This window comes from Sporothrix schenckii (assembly GCF_000961545.1).
Source record: "Sporothrix schenckii 1099-18 chromosome Unknown Cont44, whole genome shotgun sequence".
Taxonomy (NCBI): domain Eukaryota; kingdom Fungi; phylum Ascomycota; class Sordariomycetes; order Ophiostomatales; family Ophiostomataceae; genus Sporothrix; species Sporothrix schenckii.
Window position 1 is genome coordinate 5,266,818 of NW_015971145.1, and position 23,042 is coordinate 5,289,859.

Below are 23,042 nucleotides of genomic sequence, written 5' to 3' on the forward strand. Positions count from 1 at the left end.
TGCACCGAAAACGGGCACAATGCACAGCGTCTTTATTTTGCATTTAATTTTGCATCGAATTTAATTCGCTTTTTGGATTTTCGTTTCCGCCCACGACGGCCTGGCGCCTCCCTTTCTCGACAACAGCAAAAGCTTCAACGCCAGCGACATATCACGAAATCGACCTCCTCCAACACCAGCGCAACGAGCAGCCACCACGACACCGCGAGCATTCGCATTGCCAGAACCTGTGTCTGTATCATAGCTGCCAATCAGCACACTTCCTTTGCTTGCATCCAGCGCCTGAACATCACACAACACAGCCATGTCGTCGTCTGCGTCGCGCGGCGGCGGCGGCGAACGCACCGTCCACCAGGACTTTATCGCGCGCGTCCGCTACTCCAACGTGCTGCCGCCACCACCGAACCCGCCCAAGCTGCTTGAGATCCCCAACACGGGCCTCAGCAGCGGGTTCTACACCTCGCCCGCGTTTGCCTCACGTCTGGCCCGCGAACAGCCGCTCAACATCGAGGCCGATGCCGAGCTAGGCATGCCTCTGGACCTGATTGGCATGCCTGGCGTCTTTGACGGCGACGAGACCTGTATGTTGTGGCCTCCCGTTTTTTTCTGCCCTTGGCCGTCCGCTAACACCCACCAGCCATACAATCCGACCCGCACCCGCCTCCCGTCCACCCGCACGACCGCGCCCTCCTCAAGCCGCTCTCGTCGCTGGGCAAGCCACGCACTGCCGAGTCCAGCGTGTCCTTCTTGCGCCGCACCGAGTACATCTCCTCCATCGCCTCCAAGGGCGGCGTGGCTGGCGGCAGCCCCTTCCGCGCAGGCATCAACAAGGCCCGCCGTCCAGAGAAGCGCTCCTCGCCCGAGCCCGACGCCGGCACGCCGGCCTACGTCAAGCGCAAGATCGACCAGAGCTTCCAGGCCGCCCAGACCGCCGCCCGCGACCGCTACAGCCGCGTGCGCCATCCCACCAAGAAGCACCTGCGCCTCGCCGCCGCCTACCCGCTGCTGCCCGACCTGGGCGCGTTCCCGGACAGCGGCGCCTATGTCACGGTCAAGTTCAGCAACCACCCCGTGGCCGCCGGCACCGGTGTCTACGACTCGCGCTTGCTGTCTGGCATCTTCAAGGCCGTCGAGATGGCCGACGACGAGCGGGCGGCCCTCGAAGCCGCCACCAAGGCCTACGAGCGCGATCCCCGTCGCAACCCGCGGCCCCAGCACCACGTACAGTACGAGTTCTACCTGCCGGAGAAGACAGGCGTGGGTGAGGAGTTCCGCCGCGCGTTTGCCGTGCCCGAGGGCCAGGGCCAGGGGGCTGCCAGCGAGGAGCGGTTCAGCTTCAACCGCGTCCGCGCCTATGAGTCCATCGAGGACAAGGAGTACACCCATGCCACCAAGTACGCCGAGGAGGTCTTGCTGGCCTTCTCCGAAGACGCCGTCGCGGCGGCACCCGACTTGGGCGCGCGCGTGGCCGGCGGTCCGCGGGCGGCCCTCTACTACCCCGTCATGCAGCGCACCGTCGTGCGGAGCCAGCGGCAGAAGCAGATTGCGCGTGGTGGCGGTGGCCTGGGCAGCAGCAACATCAACGACGACGACGACGACAACGACGGCGCCGACCGTCCGGCCGACCGCCTGATGATCTCAGTGCAGGACGCACCGGACGAAATCAAGGAGCACATTGCGCTCATCCGTGCCGACCCGCTGCACTTTGAGGAAGCCCAGATGGACGCCGAGGGCGACGCGGACGAGGACGTGCCCGCACCGGCGAGGAAGAGCAATGGCCAGCACCGTGACGGCTTGGAGGATGAGAACGACGACGACGAGGACGACGAGCGCAATGGCCGTCGTGGCAGCAGCAGTCCCAACCCGGGACGGGGCAACAGCAACGGCCGCCACCGCTCAGACGGTGAGGACGAGGACGAGGACGACGCCCTGGCCGACGAGGACGAGTAGCCGACCCAGACAGCGACGATTTCGGCTTCGAATGTTTTCCTCATGGCTTGTCATTTTGCGTTGTCTCCATTATCGTCATCTTCTGTGCTGTTTTCTAGTCGTTAGCGGGTTTAAGTGTCTGTTCATATTATGTTTTTTTCGTTCCATCAACCTGGGAAAGAATGGTTGCAAAGTGCTTATTTTCATATACTTCCATCGAACCAGGTATCAAAAAGTCTGTAAACGGAGTATTTGGGAGGGAGATCGGCCTACATCGAAATATATACTGCAAACAATTGCAAACATTAAACGGTCTGATGAGTGAATGCAGCGCCCGTGCAGCAGCGAATGAAAGCAAAAGGCGTAAACCTGTCTATTAAAAGTATCCTGGCCGTTCTAATGAGGAGCTAATATACAGGCAAGGACGCAAGGACGCAAGGACTTGAGAGGCCTCTCAACACAAAGTAAACAGCACAGAAAACACAACGCCAGTATCCGAGGGCCCCCTGCAAAAACAGCGCTTCTATAACAAACAAGAGCATAAAAAAACGCAGAGACGCGAGTCAAACCCACCAAGAACGGACAAAATGACGAACAAGCGCCGTTGCCTACCGACAACCCTTTCGTTTGACTCGCACACGCGTGAAGACATCTACCGCTTGCAATGACTAAAAGGGCCGCATTGTTGCAATAAACTCCAGAAAAAGACCCGGGGGGGAGGGAACAAAAACCAGGGACATAAATCAAAATGGAACAAGGCAAAAAATCACTTAGGGAGCGAAGCCGATGGACTCGCGGTCATCATCGATAACACGGCCATATCTACAAGATTAGCAGAGAGATCAAGCATGAAAACAGAAAGAGGGGACGGGACTCACTCTAACAGCAACCGGAAGAACCACGCCTCCAGGTCGACGTTGCGCACGACATTGTTGGCCCAGTCGCGGCTCTGCAACGCGAGCCGCTCCGCTTCCTTCTTGCCCAGCGCGCCGTCGCCAAAGAACCGCACCGTCTCCAGCCAGTCGTCGCCGCGCAGGCTCAGCGGGATGTAGTGCGCCCACGGCTTGAGCCACTCGTAGTGCCACTCGCGGAAAATAGCCTGCTTGTACACAAGGCTCTTGCTCTGCAGGAACGCGTAGAAACGGCCCGAGAAGGCGTTGCCGTCCAGGTCCACCAGGTACTTGTACTGCCAGGCGTCCTGCTGGTCGGCACGGTCCTGGATCTTGAAAAACTGCTTTTGCGCCTCGCAGTCGCCCTCGTCGCACTGGCCAATGTGCGAGAAGTACACATTGAAGAGGTCCTTGAAGTCGGCGCGCGCCACCTCCTTGACCTGCCAGTCCTGCTCGCCGCCATCGCGGTCGGCCGCTGCATTCTTGAGGATCATGGCCTGGTCGACGGCGTTGATCTTCTGCACGAAGCGCTGGCGGTGCTGCCGGCGCCAGCCGCCGTCACGGCTGAACCCCCCGGTCGTGGAGCCCCGCCAGTACAGCTGGTCGATCTTGTCGGCCCACGGCCGGTCGCGCGCCTCGTCGTAGGTCACCTTCCCGTACCAGTACCACGGCGACGGGTACAGGATGTCGGCATACGAGGAGACCTTGGACTGCGAGAAGATGGGGAACAGGTCGTGCACGATGTTGTAGGCATTGGGCCTATCAAAAAAACCAAACGTCTCGCGCAGCGACGGCGTGTAGCAAATGTCCGACAGCGCCGTCATGTTGTACACAAAGCCCAGCTCGCTCAAGCTGTACTGCGCCACGTCGTCGCGCTGCTCGCCCTCCTCCAGCGCCCGCGCGGGGCTGTCGGGCGGGCACGACATGCGCGAGTGCGTCCATGTCGGCTGGTGCGCAAACACGTTGAAGCGTGTCAGCGCCGCTTCCTCGAAGCGGTTGCCGCTGCCGAGGCCCTTGACCTTGGCCGTGAACTGGTTGCGCAGCGTGCCCGGGCTGTCGGCGTTGGCGCGCGCCCTGGCCATGGTCTTGCCCTTGGCCGTCGCCACCAGCCGCGCCATGTCCTCGTGCGGCACCACGACACGCGGCTCGTCGTGCACGTTGAAGCACAGGTCCATGTTGGGCAGATACTGGATAAACTGCCGCAGCATGCCCTTGGTGGCATCGCGCTGCCATTCGCCGCCGCCCTCAATGTGCGAGATGTTGCCGTCGCGAATGGCTAGGCCCAGCAGGCCGTTGCCAAACCCAAGGGCCTCCTTGGCCCGCGCGCGGATCGTCGCAGGCTTGAGGCCCCAAAAGGGCGTCAGCAGCTCGTTGATCGTGTCGAACTCGTCGACCAGCTGCACGTTGTTGTCCTTGGCAAACGCAAACCACTTGTCAAAGTGTGGTGGTGGTGCAATGCCGTAGCGCTTGCGGTACTCCGCCACAGCCTCCTGGAGCGTCTTGGACTGCCGTGCTTTCATCTTCTCCAGGTCGCGCTCGGCTCCGCTGATCAGTGACCACATGGGGTGGGAGGTGCTTGATGCCTTCTTTGGCTTGGACGCCGGAGGCTGGACGTCGGGCACGGAGGCGGGCACCTGGTGACCGGATTCGACTTCGGGCGGGTGCGGCAGACTCTTCTCCGGCGTCGAGGGTGTGTTGCCGGGCGTGTTGGGGGCCGCCGTTGCGGCTGGGTCTGTGGCGGGATGTCCATTTGCATGTGGGCCGAGATATGGTGCCTGCTCGATGTGAGAGAAGGAGTAGAAGCAGATGATGAGAATGGCAAAGACGCCAAGGATAGTAAACTGTCGTGACCGCATGATGCGAAACGAGGGGTATGGTACTGTATGAGCCGTGTCGATAATAAATTGGCAAAGAAACGAGGATGCCGTGAGGACGACGAGACACCACGCAACGGAGCTGCTTGGCGCACCGTCGAAATGGGCCCGTGTGCGAAATTGGCAAAACGGGCGAGAGAAGCAGACAGAGATGAAGCTGCCCAACACGACGATAGCAAAACGGGAGAGAGCTATCCCTGGGCAGATCTTTCGAGGAGGGCGAACGCCAGACGCGTGTGGCCGGGAGCAAGAGAGGCCTTGCTATTCACCACTGGGGCCGCAATGGGCAGAGGAGTGTCGATTCCGTGACGCGAGCAATGTGACGACACTCTTGGTCGAGCAATTCCACAATGGTCGATGCGTGTCGTCGTTGCAGGCAAAAGGAGTGGGAAAAAATCAGGATTTCGCAATTTCAGGCGTCGTTAGACACCCCTGTAGTCATGGGGAAATACAAGCAATAGCGACCGATTGCTCCTGCCGCGTGCAGTGTTAGTGCGCTGCAATTGTTCCACTTGGCGGAAGGAACGACCACTGTCACAAGCTTCGCAAGTGTTTCCAAGCAAGAACGGCGCACGGAAGGCGCCAATCGACTCCCAGTGGCGTGCAATCAATGATATCTTACATGGGACGGGAGGTCTTGTATTCTGTAACGACACCCCCTGTGTTCGTTCCTACCTCAAGTCTGGGAGGGAGTAATAGCCCATTCTAGGCCCACACCACCTCGACAGCGACGTAAGCCCTGCCGGTTTTAGGGGGATCGGAAACAATTAATTACTCATTACAGACGACAGGAAGCAGACACAGAGCTAGTTCAGCTCGCAATTTGCGCCTTTCACTGGAATGGACTTCCGTCGCGTGCTTGTCTCTGAGATCTTACATCCCAGACAGAGCAAATTACTCTGTATTGCCGTACATGCGAATATGGTCACTTACGCCATCAAGGTCAGAGCACGGAAGAAGAGGATAGGCACTAGCATTGATTGTCGGGCAGTGGCGAGCTGTTTTGCTTTTGTAGAAAGATAATTCGTTTCGTGATAGATTCAAATAGGTCTCGTAAGACTCTGGCATCCTTTTCCAGTCCCAAACGCCAAATATGCCACACAAAATCGAAGCACGCACGCGGTCCACCAGTCGTGACTGCGCCTGTCCTACATCGCCATCGCACCAGCACACCACCAGCCTCGCCTACTGATCTAGTAGAAGAAGCCAATGATCTTGCCGGAGACGTGCTTGCGTCTCGCCTCCTCGTGGTCCATGATACCGGCCGAGGTGGTCAGGATGATGTAACCAAACTGACGGGCGGGCAGCAGCTTGACAACCCACTTCTCCAGGTCGGCCAGGCGGACGTTGTAGCGGGGGGAGATGACGGCGGTCTTGTTCAGGCTGGGAGGAGTTAGTGGCGGGTTCTCATTGCACATGCAAGATGGTGCGTAATGGTGCAGCGGTTGGTACGTACCGGCCGTTCAACTGGACGACAATCTTGCCCGAGCGGTGGTCATCGACCTCCTCGAACTCGCCAATGTAGCCTGAAAACAAGAAACCAGAATTAGTTGACTGTTGCGGAAGATTAAACGTATAAACGTCATGTGTGATTGCCAGTGAAGACTCCGAGAAACGTGTAAGATCTCCGCATATGGTGGTTTGTTCTATCGGCAACTTAAAAGACTCGTGTCGTAGGATGTTTGAGACGGTCGTCCAGTTATCATGCCGAGGGGCGGAGGAGGCAACCACACATGGCGAAACAGTACATGGAGTCCCGAGACAAAAACGTACCGTGCTTCTGCATGACAGTCAAGAACTTGACAATGACCTTGGAGCTAGGGCGGATGAGCACCTGGCGCTTGCCGGCCTTCTCGGCGTTGTTGATGCTCTTCAGAGCATCGTGGAGGACGGAGGTGCGGACCATCTTGGCGGTTGTGAGAGGTTCTCTTTTACGCAAAAAATAAAGTTAGTCATTGAGGCTCTGGAGCGTGGAGAGTGCCCTTCGACGCGAAAGAAAAGAGAATTCTTCGAAGAAAGGTTCTGCCCGCTCAGTGCTGAAGGAGAGCAGCGTATCACCGGCGCCTATGTTTCCATATGCCCCCATGATTGCTGTCCCCAGCCTCCTGCGACCGCCGAAACGACGGTCGGTTCGGATGTGTTGCCAATCGCGCGTCTGTCCGCCGCGAAACGACCCGAATTGCTTCATGCCGTCTCGCAGCGTCGAGATGCACGTCAAGTTCCCATGGCCGGTTCCATCTTTTCTGTATTTCTTTTCTTTTCGCGCGCCGGGCCCAGTCCAGAGAGACGGAACATCGATCGTGACAGTCGTCGACCTACCTTGTGTGGTGTTGAGAGAGGTCGGCGTGAAGATTGTCGTTGGGTTGGAGATGGTTGAGAAAGCAGCAAATTTCGAGATGGTTTCGCTGCGCCTGTAACTTTTCCGTTTTTTTCGCACTCCTCGCAGTGGGTCCCCCGACTCTGCTGGCCAATTTTCTTCGTGCGAGCAGAAAGATGGAGCCGGACCATTTTTCTTCCGTGGCCGGTGCTACACACAAAATCTCCTGTGGGCCCTAACATGCACTGGCCAGAAGGGTACGGAGGGTACTGCCCCACGGTGATTGGCCGAAATTTTTCATGAATTAGATAAGCGGGGACGCCTCCAAAAAAGTTTCGCTCACACAAAACTACAGCACAAGTGGCAGGGGCGCCACCATTTCGTTCCTACTAAAAAAAAATCCGCCAAGTTACCACCTGCTTCTTTTCACGACAACACAAAATTCCCATCACCAAACTCTTCGAGGATCGTATCGACAACTTCAAGACAACTGAACATTAAAGATGGTAAGTTGCAACTGGATTCTGCACGGAACCTGTCTCGCCGCCGTTCTCTCCGCCCGCTGGCCGACAACGCTCGGTCGGAGCCGCCGCCTTGTCCAGCAACCCCTCCGCTCCGAATTACTCGAGAAATCGACACGCCACCCAGGGGAAACGCGGGGCGTCTGCGGCGGCGAGGAGAGGACGGACAACGACGACGGACACACGGGACGAGAGATACAAGAGCAGCCATTTGAAACGACATATGGAGCGCGTGCTGACCAGACGTTTTGCACAACAGTCGGACGTAGAAGATAACCAGCCCGAGGTCCAGGAGGAGGTTGAGGTTTCGGCCGATGCCGCCTCCAAGGGCCAGATGTCGGTTCTGGACGCCCTCAAGGGCGTTCTGCGCCTTTCCCTGATCCACGACGGTCTTGCCCGCGGTCTGCGCGAGGCGTCCAAGGCCCTCGACCGCCGCCAGGCGCACATGTGCGTCCTGAACGAGGCCTGCGAGGAGGATGCCTACAAGAAGCTCGTCATTGCCCTGTGCTCCGAGCACAAGATCCCTCTGATCAAGGTCCCTGACGGCAAGCAGCTCGGCGAGTGGGCTGGCCTGTGTACGTGTTTTATTTCCTCCTCCCGCCACCCCGCCTTGGGCCGCTTGACACAGGACGTTTTGGCGTTTCCTTTGCCCACTCTGTCCATTCGTTCACTTCTTCTAACATTTTACAGGCGTTCTCGACCGCGAGGGCAATGCCCGCAAGGTTGTCAACTGCTCTTGCGTCGTTGTCAAGGACTGGGGTGAGGAGTCGCAGGAGCGCTCCATCCTGCTCAACTACTTCCAGACCGAGCAGTAAGCGGATCGATCCGAGTCGTTTATTCGATACGATACGATACGATGCTATGCTGCGCACCTGGGACGGAATATCTAGGGCACCAAAATAAAAAATAAAAAATTTCATCTTTTTTCCAAAAAAAAAATCTTGTCTCACGAATTGCGTCTACCTTTTTGGAATGGTCAAGATTGCAAGAGACCGGCGGGATACTGGGTACCAGATAGACAAAAGACAAAAAGCGGATGCCAACCCGCATTTCCAGTACTTGTTCTCGTCCCGTGTCTATGGTCATGTCTTCCTATTTCGTAGCCTGCCACCTCTGCATTAGGATTTATAAAGCAGTAACGAGAGGTGGCGTTCGAGATTTGCTGCCTCAGTGTGGCCAGCATATGTCTCAATTAACAGCATTAGAATGTAATCACATATTTTAAATAATTTTCTACATCGGGCCCGCCACAGCCTCTGACTTCGGTTGTGGCTGCCATAAGTTGCCGTCCAGCAATATCACAAGGCTGCCATATGTGGCGGTTCACTGCTGTAGCTGTTGAGTTGCCACCTGCAGCCACGCCGCCCCTTTTCTCCTTTTTTGACTCTTTTCTTTTGGAACAAAAATACCCTCTAGAAAGAATGAAACTGTCCGTGGCGTCAAATTGACAAATTTGCACAATTTCCGTATTCTTTCTTCTCCATTTGAGAGGGACGATGTCGTTCTAGCTCTTGCCTCTTTGGGTGATCTAAGATGCAAGGCGGCCAATCCTTCAACGTGCGCACGTGACAGAGTTTTAGCGCGACCGCGAATTGGAAGGGGCGGCGAAGTTGACTTAAGCGAACCCAAATTCCAAATTCTCCGCTAAAAAGATCTTCACGCTTCACTTTCTTCTTGGCCACGACAACGCGAATCCTCCGGTCACCAACACCGACGAAACGCATCCAGATCTTTTCTCGCGCAATCGGAGTCGTAGAGTGTGGACGGATGCTGAAGGCGGACGCGACAGCAACTCCTACTCTTCAATTATCCTTACGTTTTGCGTCTTTGGCGTCTTTCGGCCTCTTGTTTGACGTCCCTTTGGGTCCTCCGCCGACTTGATCACAGTCCTCCGACTCTGATGGACTACCACGTCGAATAAGCAACTCGCCGATTGCTTGCTCTCGTTACCTGCGTGGTTTTCTCTCGCGATGGCGGCCAAGGCACTCTCCCCTGCGGAGGTGGAGCTGGTGAAGTACGTCTGCTGGCAATGCACGGCATTATCCTTCTTTGTCGACATCGTCTGCCTCTTTACAGTAACTAACAATATGCCCTGTTGTGCAGCTCCCTGACGGAAGACGATATTCCGACCAAGCTGCGCTGTGCCATCTGCAGCAAGTTGGCAGTCAACGCTTTCAAGCTGCCGTGCTGCGAGCAGCTCATTGACGAGAACTGTGAGTTTCCCGACGATGATGGTCACTGTACCCCAACAGCAAAAACTGACGCTGGACACAGGCCATGCGACGCTTCCCTCGACATGTCCCGTGTGCGAACACACGCCGCTCTCTGCGGCCGACTGCAATCCGAACAAGGTGATGCGGTCGACGATCCGCGTCTTCATCAAGACGGAACTCAAGAAGCGCGAAACAAACCGCGCAAAGCAGACCAAAGACGCGACACCGGTCGCGCCGGCCACGCCTGTGGAGTCGGCGGCGGCTCCGGCGGCGGCGGCAGCGGCGACAGCGGCAACTGCGATGGACGGGGTGGCTGTGGCTACAAGTGCAGTGGGAGAGGCACAGCAAGGCCAGGAACAAAGCCAGAGCCGGGGCCAGATGCAGGGCCAGGGCACCAATCTTTCTTCATCGTATTCTTCAAACCCTTTGGATAATGCTCAGTTTCAGTCTGGAGCCGAAGATTCACAAATGCAAGACAATGGCCAAGCAGGCGCAAGGCAGCAAGAAGATGATGTCCCCGCCGACGGGGCTGCTCTAGCCAGCGGCGACAACAACCTTAGTGCTGACACAGCTAACCAAACTGTTCGTAATTTTCGTTTTTTTGTTGTTTCTGCGTGTTCCCATTGATGGTACCCGCAGCAGTCTCGGTTTCGTAACGACGAAACAGCTAAAGGAGAACGCACTGTACTCGGCACATTCTTGGAACGTACAATTTGCTAACATGCCTTTAACCGCGGCACAAGACAACTACGATCGCAACATCACAACTCAACAATGCCACAGCAGAGCCAACGCAACAAGACGGCACAGAGCCCATGGCAGACGGCGATGGCGAACCGGCACCCGCCAGTGATGGCCAAGCAGTCGATGCCCAAGAGGGCCAAGATGCCGCGACAGGTGATGCCGGCAACCAGGTCGCCGGCGGCAATGCAAATGGCATGGGCGGATTCAACATACCGGGCGCGAACGGTGCCTTTTCGGGCATGAACAACAGCATGGGCGGTGATATGAACCAGATGCAGATGATGATGGCAGTGCAGAACGGCATGATGCCGGGCAACTTTGGTTTCCCTATGATGGGTATGTCACGACGACCTGTACTCTTTTCCCCTTGGTTGTTGACGACGGCTAACACAATCTGTAGGCATGCCTGGAATAAGCGTGGATCCGTCGATGCAGGGTATGTTTATGAATGGCGGGTTTCCGAACATGATGGGTAGCGGGTTTGGCGGTGGGCAGCAAGCATGGAATGGCGGCCAAGACAATTTCAATCATCCAAATGCTTCGGGCATGGGTAACGGGGATTTCGGGTCGTATAACGGTGCCTTCAACCAGGGCTACAATCAGCAGGGTAACTTTGGCTACCAAAACCAGAACCAATTCAATAACTATCGCGGTTTTGGGCGTGGAAGAGGCCGCGGGCGCGGGTATTACAACAGCAACTACAACGCCGGCCGTGGTGGCTTCAACAACATCTACAACAACCACGGCAATTATAATGGCGGCAACGGCTATGGGCCTAACGGCATGAACGGTATGAACGGTATGAACGATATGAACAGCAACAACTTCCAGTTCCAAGGCCAGAGCAACTTTGGCCAGCATCAGGGACAGGGACCAAACGGCTTCGGCAATATCAATGTCAATGGTAACGGCAATAGTGAAGAAAGCGAGGACAATGGTAATGGTAGCGCCGAGGGCAACGCAAATGGCGACGACACTGAAATGACCGACAAGGGTGCTGTCCAGACCCAGAATGGACCCGAAGGCATGAAGCAGTCAGTAGAGGATGACTCCGGCGCACCCAACGAGTCCACTGATAAGACGCCGACATCTTCGATTCCTACCTTTGAGTCGCGCGACGGCGGCCAGTTCATCCCGAACGGCGGTCAAGGCGGCTTTGCTCCTCACGGCCAGTTTGGCATGGGCGGCGCTGCACGTGTTCTCGGCCCTGCCCCAGATGTACCGCTCAACGCCCCCAGCGGTCCCAAGGCCATGCGCCAGGGTCTGCCCAACACCAGCACACTGCACCTCCGCGCGCGCGGCTTTCTCACCGACGACCGCCCGGTCGCAACCACGAACGGCTCGGCCCACAACAGCCCAACCGTGACGGAACACAGTGGCCACGGCCGGTCGCGAAGCAACTCGGTCAGCACCAAACGCCGCGACCGTGATCATGATCGTGACCGCCATCGAGAGCGCAGCCGCGACCGTAGTCGTGACCGCGACCGTCGTAATGGGCACCGGCACAGCGACCGGCATGAGAGTGACGGCTACAAGCGCAAACCGTCCGCCGGCCGTGACCTCGACCCCGACCACGACCAAAAGGACACGCAGGGCGTGGATGTGCTGGCCGCCGACAAGCGCACGAGCAACGATCCGGACCTCGACTATGAGCAGCACGATGACTGGGACGATGGCCCCACGCGCGACCACCACGACAACGGCGACGACGAACGCGGCCGGTCTGAATCGCGGTCCAGCCACGGCCGCCGGCGCGAACACTCGCGCGATTCACTGACACGGGAGGACGCCGACCAACCCGAAGAAGAAGAAGGGGGCACAGACAAGCCGCACGGTACTGGGGCTCGACCGCGGCGTAAGAACCGTGGTGGACGGAAGAACCGGCGCAAACGTGAGAACCGCCTTGCCGAGGAGGAGCGGTCAGCCGCCAAGGCCTCTGCCGATGCAGCGGCAGCAGTGCGCACGCGGTCCATGTCGCCCCTCGACGAGTCGCGACGGTCTGGCGGCCATCGCAGCCACCGCGACCGCGACACAGATAAGAGACGTGACCGCGAGCACCGCGACCGTGACCGGGTTCTTGACCGTGATCGAGAGAGGGAACGGGAACGGGAACGGGAACGGGAACGGGATCGTGGCCGTGACCGTGATCGTGACGACTACCGCCGTCGGTCTCACAGAGACAGTGACCGCGATCGAGACCGCAGCCGTGACCGCGGAAAAGACAAGGACCGGCGCGACAAGGACCGCAGCGACCGTCGCGACCGCAGTGGCCGAGACCGAGACCGAGACCGAAATCAAGACCGAGACCGAGACCGCGAGAGGGATCGCGATCGGGACAGCGGCCGCGACAAGGGCGGCGGCAGCAACAGCACCGAAAGAACAAAGGGCGCGGCCGCGACTGGTGGCAGCAGCGATCCGTATGCTGCCGAGCGCGAGAGACGGACGCGAGAACGTGTGGCCGCCGAGGCACAGAAGCGGGCCGGCATATCAAGCTTGGTCGCCGGGTCGAAGCGCGGCCGTGACGACGCTGACGACGGAAACGCTGGTGGAGGAGGTGGAGGAGGTGGAGGCAATGGTGGAGGCGGTGGACGGCGCAGCCGACGAAAGGGTCGCCGTGGTGAAGCTATCGTCGCAGACGATGCCGGCGATCGGTCACGGCGAGGCGAGACCGAGCGCGAGAGCCAGCGCTAGGAAGTGTATGGCTGGAAGCGCGGACTGTTGCCCGTGCTGCACCGTTTCACAATATGAAACTATAGGCCGTCGTCACACCGGCTGCTTTTCATGGGATGCTGTTTATTTCGTTTTGTTCGTTTTATTTGGCATTGGAGGTATCGGCCTGAAAAAAGACGGCAAAATAAGCATCGTCGGGGACTCGGACACCGATCCAAACACAAACGGAGAATTACATAGATCATTAGCAACATGAATATGAGCTAAACCTGGCCAGAAAATGACAACATGCCGTGATGATGTGCCTCTTATACTGAGCAATGTTCATAGCAGTCACGCGCTGCACCTATTCCGCCACTGCAACCGCGAACCAGCCTACTAACGCGCTATAACGTAGCCCCCACAGAAGTCACTAACAAGTGTCCGGCCCGCCGCACGAAAGCGGGGCAGTCGACGACCCTCACTCCTGCCTCACTGTCTCGCTAATACTCCGTGCACTGCACGCTCACGCGCCTACGCTGTTCGCCCCTTCCTCGACACGCCAGCAGCGGGAAAGGCGGGGTTCGACCCATTCGCACGCACTCATAGGGCGGCAGGGACGCTTTGCTCGTTGGACCGTGCCTTCCTCTTGGCCCAACGGTTACGCCATTTGGCAGTTGAGAGAGCAAGATCGCCCCGTGCTGTACCGCGTGCCTGCTTATCTTGGACGGCCGTGAGGGGGAAGGAAGGCCCAAACCTGCTCTCAGGCTCGCAGTGACAGTTTCCTTTCCTGGACATCACACAACCACACTCTTCGTCTCTTTTCTCGACGGTCACCTTGTCACTTTGTAAACCTCAACATCACTCCTTTCCTGTCTCCGTGTGTCTCCTTTCGTCAGAAACCACGTCCTCCTGAACGGCGGACCGTACGGACCCCCCGCCCCCATTCTTACCGAGTACTCTTGTGACACCTCTCCTGTCTTTCTGATCCGTGTCGCTTTGCACTCCAGAGATCCTCCCTTTTTCTGTCCACAACACATGTAGCTTTTTTTTTTTTTGCCGTCGCCGTACCACGTCAGCGCCCCTTGTGTCTCCATTTTGTCAGTCTATCCTCTTATCATGCGCCCATCCGAGGCCTTTGGGCGCCCGCGGCATGTCGCCGCCGCGGACTCTGACGCTGTGGCGACACCCTTGGCCAGCGGGGGCCATGTTCTCGCTGGTGGCAACAGCAGCAGCACAGCCGGCAATGTCGGACCCAGCAGTAGTGGCAGCGGGGTCGGTGCCAGCCCTATGGTGACGTACTTTGTGGCCGACGAAGACGATGTGGACGCCGCTATCGAAGCTGCTGCCATCGAGGCGGCCGGCCGCGACCCGGAGAGCTTCAAGGCAGCGCTTCTTCAGAACGCACGGCATTTTCCACACAACAAGATGGCGGCAGGCAGCTCGACCCAGGGCAATACTGGGAAAGCATCACACGCAGCGGCCCCCAGTCTCACATTTCCCACAGCTCCCACGGCACAGCCAGCTCGTGACCGCGTGAGTGGTGCTGCCGGCGACGACGACAAAAGCCAGGAACCTCGGCCAAGTACACCCGATCTCTCTCGACAGCACCAGGCCCGCCACGGGCATGCCCACTCGATCACGACCTCGCACCCGCCGTCCTTGCCGCCCAATTTCTCTCCGCTTTTCTCCCAGTCGACTTCGACGAGCTTGTTCGGCACGCCGGGCCCTGCCTCGCTGTCTGCCACGAGCAGCCCGTCATCCCGGCAGGACTCGCTAAGTGGCTCGCTGCTGATGGACGATCCCTCCGTCGGCGGCAGTGCCGGAGGCGACGGACCGATCAGTCGTGACATGAGTTTCGATCTGGACAGGGGCCCGGGCAGTATCAGCTTTGGGCCGAGCATCAGCGGTGCAGGAATTGCCAGCGCGAATGAAACGACCCGCGAGACGCCCACGACGGACCGCATAGCAGCCAGCCGCCGCGAGGCAGACCACTCTTCGTCCGACGCGGCAGGAGCTGCTGCGGCCGCCACGACTGCCTCGTTTCTCCTCGGCGCTTCGTCCGCGGGTTTTTCGACAACCGATACGGACAGCATGATGATGGACAGCGGCAGTGCCCCGCAGCTGATCATGCCCAGCATCAAGATGCCGAGTCGGCGGCCGTTTACCGAGGAGGGCAAGAACATGGGGCGTCTCAAGGTGCTGATTGCCGGTGACTCAGGTGTGTATTCCTTTTCCCTCCGTTCAATTCACATGGCTCATTGCAGGTGTTCCTAACCCACGCCAGGCCTCGGCAAAACGTCTCTCATCAAAGCCATCGTGCAGTCCTGCCCGCACATTGTCCACGTCGACCACGTCACGCCGACGTCTTTCTCACTGAGCGGGACACGGCGGTCATCGGCAGCGACAGCGACAACGACAGCGGCCGTATCCGGAACGTCCACCACGAACATGCCCGACGGAGGAGGCCAGAGCACAGTTCGCGCTCGTCGCAAGTCGTCTCGGTCGACTCGCCCAGACCTCTCCACCAACGACATCACCGAGATCTATGCCAGCACAAAGCCGTACCCGACGTGGTGGAACGAGGTCAGCGATGCGGGTGGCGTGCGGCGGAGAAAGAGTCTCGGTGACAACGTGCTCGACCGAAACATTTGTTTTGTGGACACACCAGGCTTCACAAGGAATACATCGGTCAGTTTCACCCCAGCTTGCAACAAAAACTGTTTAAAACTGTTTATGGCGTCCATGCTAACGTTTCCCACAAGACCATGGACACCATCATGCCTGTTGTCGAATATGTCGAAGGGTATCTCAAGAAGCTCTGCACAAACTCGCTGAGTGACGCAGACTTTGTCGGCCTTGTCAGTGGCGACGGTGGCACTTCCGTCGATGCCGTGTTCTACATGATCTCAGGCCACCTTACGCCGGCTGATATCGAATATCTGCGGCTTTTGACGCCACTGACGAATGTCATTCCAGTCCTGGCGCGGGCCGACACATTGCATGCGGACAAGGACATTGCCGAGGCAAAGGAGACAATTGCCCGGCAGCTTCACGAGGCGAACATCAAACCGTTTGTCTTTACGGTCCCGACAGCAACGCAAGACCTGGCCCTCACCTTGGCGTCGTCTTCGGGCCTCCCCCAGCCGTACGCCGTATCAAGCGCCAACGGGTCCGACCACGACGTGATGGATGCCAGCCTGCTCATGAGCCCCGACTACGTCCAACCGCTGGTCCCGACCGATCTCGCCGCTCTCGTTGAGCAGGTTTTTTGTCGCGACGGCATCTCGCGGCTGCGGCATGCTGCGGCCCAAAAGTTTGCCAAGTGGCGGCGGTCTGACGCAGCCGACAGTCCTTTGCGTCCACAGTCGCTCTACCGGCCGCTCGGCCTGGGCGGCGGAAACGAGCTCGGCATTCTTCCCGGCAGCCCGGGCAGCGCGGGCGCCCGTCCCGGTGTGCTGACCACGCCGCTCGGGGCGCCGTCGTCGTTTGCGCTGGCCCGCATCACCGACCACACGCAGCGCGAAGAGCACCTCGCGCGGATCCGCCTGGCGAACTGGGCGGCCGAGCTGCAGCGCAGCCTCGACAGCGAGCGCGCCCACTACGAGAACCTGGCCCGCAACGAGCGCGCCGTCTGGCTCACCGAGCGGCTGAGCGAGTGTGTCCAGGACGGTACGCTGGTCGCCGTGCCGCCCGCTGCGCGCGACATTGTCCGCCAAACGAAACAGGAGCAGGCCAAACTCGCCAAGAAGAAAAAGAAGACGGCGACGAAGAGCGCCGGGTGGTCCTTGTCGTCGTCGTCGTCGTCGTCGTCTACCTTTTCGCACGAGGATCCTCTTGGCCTGCTCCAGGTCACGGCCGGCCTGCGCGCGCGCGGCATGCTCGTGCTCGAAGTCCTGGGCGGCCTGAGCGTCCTGGGTGGCATGGCCCTGTGGATGGCCAGGCACAACTACCACCTGCAGGTGTACGACTGGGTCATGGGCGAGTGGTCACGGTTGTGGAACGGCGAGCGCTAGGCCGCGTCGTCCGGTCCGTTTGTCGGCCCTCGTGGTGGTGGCACTCGGACGTGTGCTTTGTGGCGTGTCTGCGCACTTGTCAGATGCCACATATTTGTTTGATTTTGATTTTGGTTGTCGTTTTGTTGTTTCTCATATCTTTGTACTGACTCTTTCCGTTACTTTTCTTTGTCTTTCTTGCATTGCCATTCACCAATACCATGGGACACAGAAGGGCATATCTAAGGGCGTTTGGCATTTTTCATGGGAACTGGATGCTACTTCTCTTACTACTTGTATTTCTCGGCAAGAAACGCTCTATTCTACACATACCGTTGCAATACCAACGAAATGAAATGCAATTATTGAAATTGAAGCAAACGGAGACGTCTGTTTTGATCTCTTGGTGATTTCGTCGGCTGTCGCTATTCGCACAGTCGCTTTAGCGTTCGACTCTGAAGCTTACAGGGACAGCTGTCGAACCTTGTTGCACGTGATAGCCTCTACAAATGTCCCTTTCAGGCGCCCCGTGCAGCGCTAATTCCGCTGCACCCTTGACACTACGCCGTAGACATACACGCAACAGTGGCTCCACTTTAATTCAATCAAAACGCGCTCTCTCTCTCTGACAAAAAAGGGAAGGAGCTACTCGAACCCGGCAAACTAGGGAACGCCGTTCTTTCTCCATCCTTCCTGATCTGCCTCTTCTGCAATTCTTTTTTTTTTCCTCCTCTCTCTCGCTTTGCTCCCCTCTTTCTCCCTCCCATCTCTCCCCCCTCCCTCGACACATCGACATCGTCACCGGCCGCCATGAATTCCGAAAAGCAGTACGGCGTGACGCCCCCGTTGTCGACGGAGATGCCGACGGAGGAGCAACGCCGCGCGACCGACGCGCTGCTCGAAGAGCTGCGAGATCAGGGGACGTTTGAGAGCACGGCGGAGACACAGAAACGGTAAGGGATGGGTGGTCGATGGGTGGTCGATGGATGGGAGGGCGATCGCCGTCGTGGATGATGCGCTCTCGATGGAATGCAGGCGGCTTTCTAGAGCGGTTCTAGTGGCAGACCTTAGTTGTCGATGCTAACAATGTCGTTTTCTTCTTCCCTCCAGATTCAAAGTCCTCGATTCGCTCCGACTTGTCGCCGATGCCTTCGTCAAGCGTGTTGCCAAGGAACGCGCCCCCGACAACCCGACACTCTCCAAGGACGCGGTCGCCAAGATCTTCACGTACGGCAGCTTCCGTCTCGGCGTGTACATGCCTGGCTCCGACATCGACACCCTCGTCGTGGCGCCCAAGTATGTCACCCGCGAGGACTACTTCCTCTATTTCCCCGAGATGCTGCAGTCCATGTCGCCACCGGGCGCCATCACCGACCTGACGGCCGTCGAGGACGCCTTTGTGCCCATCATCAAGTTCGAGTACTCGGGCATCAGCATCGATCTGATCTTCTCGCGCGTTCTTCTGACACAGCTGCCGGCCGACGAGCGCTGGGGCCTCAAGGACTCGAACCTGCTGCGCGGCCTCGACGAGCCCGAGCTGCGGTCTGTCAATGGCACCCGTGTCACGGACGAGATCCTGAGCCTCGTGCCCGAGCAGCGCACCTTTCGTGATGCCCTGCGCGCGATCAAGCTCTGGGCCCAACGGCGCGCCATCTACGCCAACATCATGGGCTTCCCCGGTGGCGTGGCGTGGGCCATGATGGTGGCCCGCGTGTGCCAGCTGTACCCCAAGGCGACCGGCGCCGTCATTGTGTCCAAGTTCTTTGGCATCATCCTGCGGTGGCCGTGGCCCAATCCGGTGCTCCTCAAGCCGATCGAGGACGGGCCGCTCCCCGTTCGCGTCTGGAACCCCAAGGTGTACCGTGGTGACCAATACCACATTATGCCCATCATCACGCCGGCATACCCGTCCATGTGCGCCACCTACAACATCTCGCAATCCTCCCTGTCCATCATCAAGCGGGAGCTCGAGCGGGCCTCGGAGACGGCCCAGATGATCATCTCTGGCCGGCAGCCCTGGAAGGACCTGTTTGTCAAGCACAGCTTCTTCACGACCGACTTCAAGTACTACATCTCTGTCATATCGTCCAGTACAGACAAGGAGTCGCAGAACGTGTGGTCGGGTTTCGTCGAGTCCAAGGTGCGCGTGCTTGTGCAGGGTCTGGAGCGGCACCCGTCTATCTCGCTGGCCCGCGCCTTCAACAAGGGCTATGAGCGGACACATTTCTGCAAGACCGCAGCGGAGTCGGAGGCGGTTCAAAACGGCAGCCTGGAATACCTCAAGAAACCGGACGAAGACGGACGCGAGGCTGCTGGCGCTGCTGCCAGTGCCGAGACGAATGGCGAAGCAAAGGACGGTGCCGACGCGGAGGCCCATGGTGACGCTGATGCTGATGCGGAGTCGTTTAAACCGACCGAGGTCTTCACATTGACACACTACATTGGTATCGAACTTGTCGAGGGTATGGTCTCTTCTGATCCCCATATTTTGGATTCTTTGTCTTCCTCTCTTTGTCCCTATCGCTCCATGCTAACTAATCCAGGAGCCAAAGCTCTCGATCTGTCCTTCCAGGTGGAAGAATTTAAGGAGCTCTGCTTTGCTTGGGACAAGTATAAGGAGAAGCTGAACAAGACCTGCACATTGAGCATCCAGCATGTGCGCAAGTAAGTACTTTTTGTTGGCAACAACGACGATACACGATACCCCTTGCACCCATAGCACCCAAAACACCCAAAACACCTAAAACACTCCTTCTAACGAGATATAGCTTCGGCCTACCCGACGACGTCTTCGAGGCTGGCGAGGTGAAGCCTGTGAAGGCAGTTCGCCCTCCTCGTCTCGGTGCCCGCCGCAATGCATCAGGAGCCTCGGCCAACGGTGCCAAGAAACGGAACGCCCAGGAGGACAATAACGCACCGCCATCGAAGCGCCAGCAGTCACAAGCACCGGCCCAGCCACAAGCTAACGGCTCGACGGCCGCCACAGCCACAGCTGCGGGTTGAAACAAGCCAACAACCGATGCTGGCACCCAGCATCTGATAATAGCTCGTGTCCCCCCTCGTCCCTACCACCGCCGCCGGAACGGCTTTTTCAAAGGGACCCTCGTCCATCCACTTTTTTCTTATGATCGCCGGCCTTGTTTTGATGGACAACGAGCGACCCGACGACTATATCATTTTCACAACGAAACGAATCAAGCCAGTATACATTTTCCATATCGTCTAGGTCTCATACGGCGACCTCCCGGACCTCCAATTTCCCCCTTTCCCGCTTCTGCCTACACGCCGGCCTGCCCCGTTGAACAAAATTAATAGAGAATGACTACGATCAAGGTGAATTGTCTTGAAATGAAAGCCTTACGGTGCCAAAAGGAAGCACCTCATATTCTTGCCCTAAAAAATTAAAATGAGAACAGAAAATAAGACCGGGAGCACACGCTGCAGCTGCTTTCAGCGGCCAAAATTTTATAAAGAAGGGGAGATGATATAAGCAGAAGCGGCTATATGCTGAGCGTTGAGGCTAGCTCAGTGCAGCGCTGACTGAAACACAGGGAGAAGGGCCTCGTGTCCTCGCGCTGCATTCACGTCTAACAAAAGAGAGCGAACCCGAGTACCGAGGACGGACGAACCAAGCGTTTCCTTATGCATGGTGAAGAGGGCAAGGAAGCGGTTCTGGCACGTTTTGGTTAATGAGCATGAGCACGGGGGGGTGAGAAGAGGCTGCGCTTGACTCGTGCTCGTCAACCATCCTCTTGTTGAACTTCTTGTTGAAGCTCTTATTGAAATTTCTTCCTTCTTAACCCCAACTCGTGAATAGCACGCCCTTTGCCGGGCGTGCGTGGCAAGTTGTGTACATAATGACTAGACACAGCCGGGATAGAGTCGAGTCTGCGTTTGCTTTAAAACAGAGCATGACGTGCAGGCTGGTCGCTCCTTTACTAGTTAGATGCCATACAGACCGTCAATTTACAACCGTTTTAGACTGATTTTCTTTTCGCAGAGATCTTTGGGCGTGGTGACTGGCATCAGCAGAAACCGCTGGAGACCTACGTTTATGAGTTGCATCGGATAAAACTATATATATGGAGCTGATTCAACGCCGGCAGTGTCACATATACTCCGTCTTTTACTACGGTGGCTTCTCCCCCGGTTCTTCGGATGCCAGTGGTCTATTATTGCCATAAGTGCCGTCGGGTACCACCTTGAGATTACACTCTACACTTGGCGTTGAGGTTGACTACTTCTTCCGTTCCCCGGCTTCCGCCCAAGCACGTTTCCGTGTAGATACTTTGTAGCCTTCCGTACGGTTCGCCTATTCTTCGCATGTTTTACATTTGCAAATCCATTGATGTCCTATTTTCGTGAAACTATCCCAAAGGCGAGGATGCTTCTCGGTTCGCTGTAGTTATACGACCTGGCCCTCGTACAGCGTTTCTCCCTCCGGTGCTGGCCGCAACCATCTACCTCCGCCCGCTTGCACCGCCGCCAATGTCCTGTCCCAGCCGGTAGCTCGCGACCTTGTCCCACTCAATCTTTTGCCGCGTGACCGGCAGCTGCCGCCGCAGACCCTTGAACGCGCCCTCGCTGAGGGACAAAAACTTCTTGTTGAGCTCTTCTTGGTAGGCCTTTTCGAGCGACGCGATCTCGCGGGCCAGCGCCGCGCCGCTGCCGCTGCCGCTGCCGCCGCCCGCGACGGTGGCCGACTGCGGCTTGTCCGTCAGGAGGCGCACGTTGCCGTCCTCGTAGTAGTGCACGTCGATGCGGATGGTGCCCTCGAGGCTGCCGGTGGACGGGTCAAACACGTAGCGCGACCGCCAGCGGCCGTTCCAAAAGTTCTGCGGGCTGTACTTGTTGCTGACAATGAGGATGGCGATGCGGGCGCCGTTGTCGATGGGGTAGACGCCAAAGGCGGGGCGTTCAAAGTGGTCCTTGACGTAGGTGGCCAGCGATTTGAGGGTGGAGGCCCTGCCGTTGTCATGTTAGCAAAGTACGACGGGACGACGTGGCAAGACAAAACGACAACAAGCGAGAGATGTGAGGCGCGAGGCGCGAGGACGGTAAGAACATACGCAAGGTCACTGTCGACGGCGTGGCTCTGGGCGGCGCTGGCCTTTTGCGTGCGGTGGTCAAAGGCGAAGCTGGTGGCGCTCGACGGGTCGTAGTAGCGGCTGTCGTCGTCCGGATCGACGCGGCTGTCGACGCTGACAATCGCCGGTTGGCTGCCCGCCGCGCTGCCGGGCAGCTGCACCGTCGTAAACTGGTCCTCGTTGTACTTGGCGAACGCGGGCGCGAGGTCGTCGGTGAGCCTGGGCTTGGAGATTGTGAGGGACTCGATGTCGGCAATGACGCTGGCGAGCTGTGCTTGTTAGCCTGCGGTGCCGCACGTCATGGCGGCGCATACGGCACGGCGACCTACCTCGCCGGGGGGTGCGCCCTCCACAAAGGAAGACACAATGTCGGCGTCGGACATTGCTTGCGGCAGTTTGCTTGACGGACAAAGGTGAGAACGAGATGGAGAGGGTTCGGGGTCGTCGTCGTTGCCGTCGTCGACGTCGATTGAAAAAGAAAGCAAGTGCTAGACACGAAAGAACGCAAACGAAAAAAAGTCACTGGCAACCGCGCTTCGTCCGATGCGTCGATGGCGTTGGGCAGGGCGCAGGGTCGTGATCGCGAGCTACACCGTAAAGGGGCTTTGAGGTCGATGCTTGGGTGGCCGCGAAGGTCCGATGCGGGGCAGACTAGGCGAGGGGCGGAAGGCTGCCGCCAATCCTGGGCCATGCACTACGCTAAGAAGGCGCCCATATAGGCCAATAGCGCTGTGGAATCGCTGCAGCGCCGCTTCTGGCCGCATAATCGTGCTGAAACACGCTGCAATCTACAGCAGTCCTTTCCTCTGCAGTATTCACGTTG

General features: G+C 58.0%; 9 protein-coding genes across 9 annotated transcripts; 5 read left to right on the top strand and 4 right to left on the bottom strand.

Moving 5' to 3' along the window:
• Positions 1–304: 304 nt before the first annotated feature.
• Positions 305–1,950, top strand: SPSK_09053 (RNA polymerase II-associated factor 1; the record flags this gene model as incomplete). Its single annotated transcript, XM_016735634.1, has 2 exons — positions 305–581; positions 638–1,950. The coding sequence occupies 2 exons, from the start codon at positions 305–307 to the stop codon at positions 1,948–1,950; spliced, it is 1,590 nt and encodes a 529-aa protein (XP_016588387.1).
• A 749-nt stretch (positions 1,951–2,699) lies between these two features.
• Positions 2,700–4,675, bottom strand: SPSK_08810 (capsule-associated protein CAP1; the record flags this gene model as incomplete). The annotated part of the gene is made up of 2 exons (XM_016735397.1): positions 2,700–2,751; positions 2,808–4,675. 2 exons carry the CDS (start codon positions 4,673–4,675, stop codon positions 2,700–2,702), a joined length of 1,920 nt encoding a protein of 639 aa, XP_016588388.1.
• Positions 4,676–5,886: 1,211 nt separating this feature from the next.
• SPSK_09778 (small subunit ribosomal protein S15Ae) lies at positions 5,887–6,599 on the bottom strand (the record flags this gene model as incomplete). Its single annotated transcript, XM_016736348.1, has 3 exons — positions 5,887–6,076; positions 6,150–6,219; positions 6,467–6,599. The coding sequence occupies 3 exons, from the start codon at positions 6,597–6,599 to the stop codon at positions 5,887–5,889; spliced, it is 393 nt and encodes a 130-aa protein (XP_016588389.1).
• A 42-nt stretch (positions 6,600–6,641) lies between these two features.
• Positions 6,642–6,881, bottom strand: SPSK_10939 (uncharacterized protein; the record flags this gene model as incomplete). Its single annotated transcript, XM_016737170.1, has 1 exon — positions 6,642–6,881. The coding sequence occupies one exon, from the start codon at positions 6,879–6,881 to the stop codon at positions 6,642–6,644; it is 240 nt and encodes a 79-aa protein (XP_016588390.1).
• An 873-nt stretch (positions 6,882–7,754) lies between these two features.
• SPSK_09873 (small subunit ribosomal protein S12e) lies at positions 7,755–8,346 on the top strand (the record flags this gene model as incomplete). Its single annotated transcript, XM_016736440.1, has 2 exons — positions 7,755–8,106; positions 8,222–8,346. 2 exons carry the CDS (start codon positions 7,755–7,757, stop codon positions 8,344–8,346), a joined length of 477 nt encoding a protein of 158 aa, XP_016588391.1.
• A 1,155-nt stretch (positions 8,347–9,501) lies between these two features.
• Positions 9,502–13,179, top strand: SPSK_08365 (uncharacterized protein; the record flags this gene model as incomplete). The annotated part of the gene is made up of 5 exons (XM_016734965.1): positions 9,502–9,545; positions 9,635–9,744; positions 9,806–10,326; positions 10,488–10,824; positions 10,889–13,179. 5 exons carry the CDS (start codon positions 9,502–9,504, stop codon positions 13,177–13,179), a joined length of 3,303 nt encoding a protein of 1,100 aa, XP_016588392.1.
• Positions 13,180–14,256: 1,077 nt separating this feature from the next.
• Positions 14,257–17,153, top strand: SPSK_08470 (heat shock protein; the record flags this gene model as incomplete). Its single annotated transcript, XM_016735066.1, has 3 exons — positions 14,257–15,358; positions 15,425–15,828; positions 15,903–17,153. The coding sequence occupies 3 exons, from the start codon at positions 14,257–14,259 to the stop codon at positions 17,151–17,153; spliced, it is 2,757 nt and encodes a 918-aa protein (XP_016588393.1).
• Positions 17,154–17,942: 789 nt separating this feature from the next.
• SPSK_08713 (poly(A) polymerase) lies at positions 17,943–20,135 on the top strand (the record flags this gene model as incomplete). The annotated part of the gene is made up of 4 exons (XM_016735301.1): positions 17,943–18,085; positions 18,243–19,594; positions 19,676–19,796; positions 19,901–20,135. The coding sequence occupies 4 exons, from the start codon at positions 17,943–17,945 to the stop codon at positions 20,133–20,135; spliced, it is 1,851 nt and encodes a 616-aa protein (XP_016588394.1).
• Positions 20,136–21,592: 1,457 nt separating this feature from the next.
• On the bottom strand, positions 21,593–22,602 carry SPSK_09549 (capping protein (actin filament) muscle Z-line, alpha; the record flags this gene model as incomplete). The annotated part of the gene is made up of 3 exons (XM_016736121.1): positions 21,593–22,097; positions 22,124–22,488; positions 22,549–22,602. 3 exons carry the CDS (start codon positions 22,600–22,602, stop codon positions 21,593–21,595), a joined length of 924 nt encoding a protein of 307 aa, XP_016588395.1.
• Between the last annotated feature and the right edge of the window lie 440 nt (positions 22,603–23,042).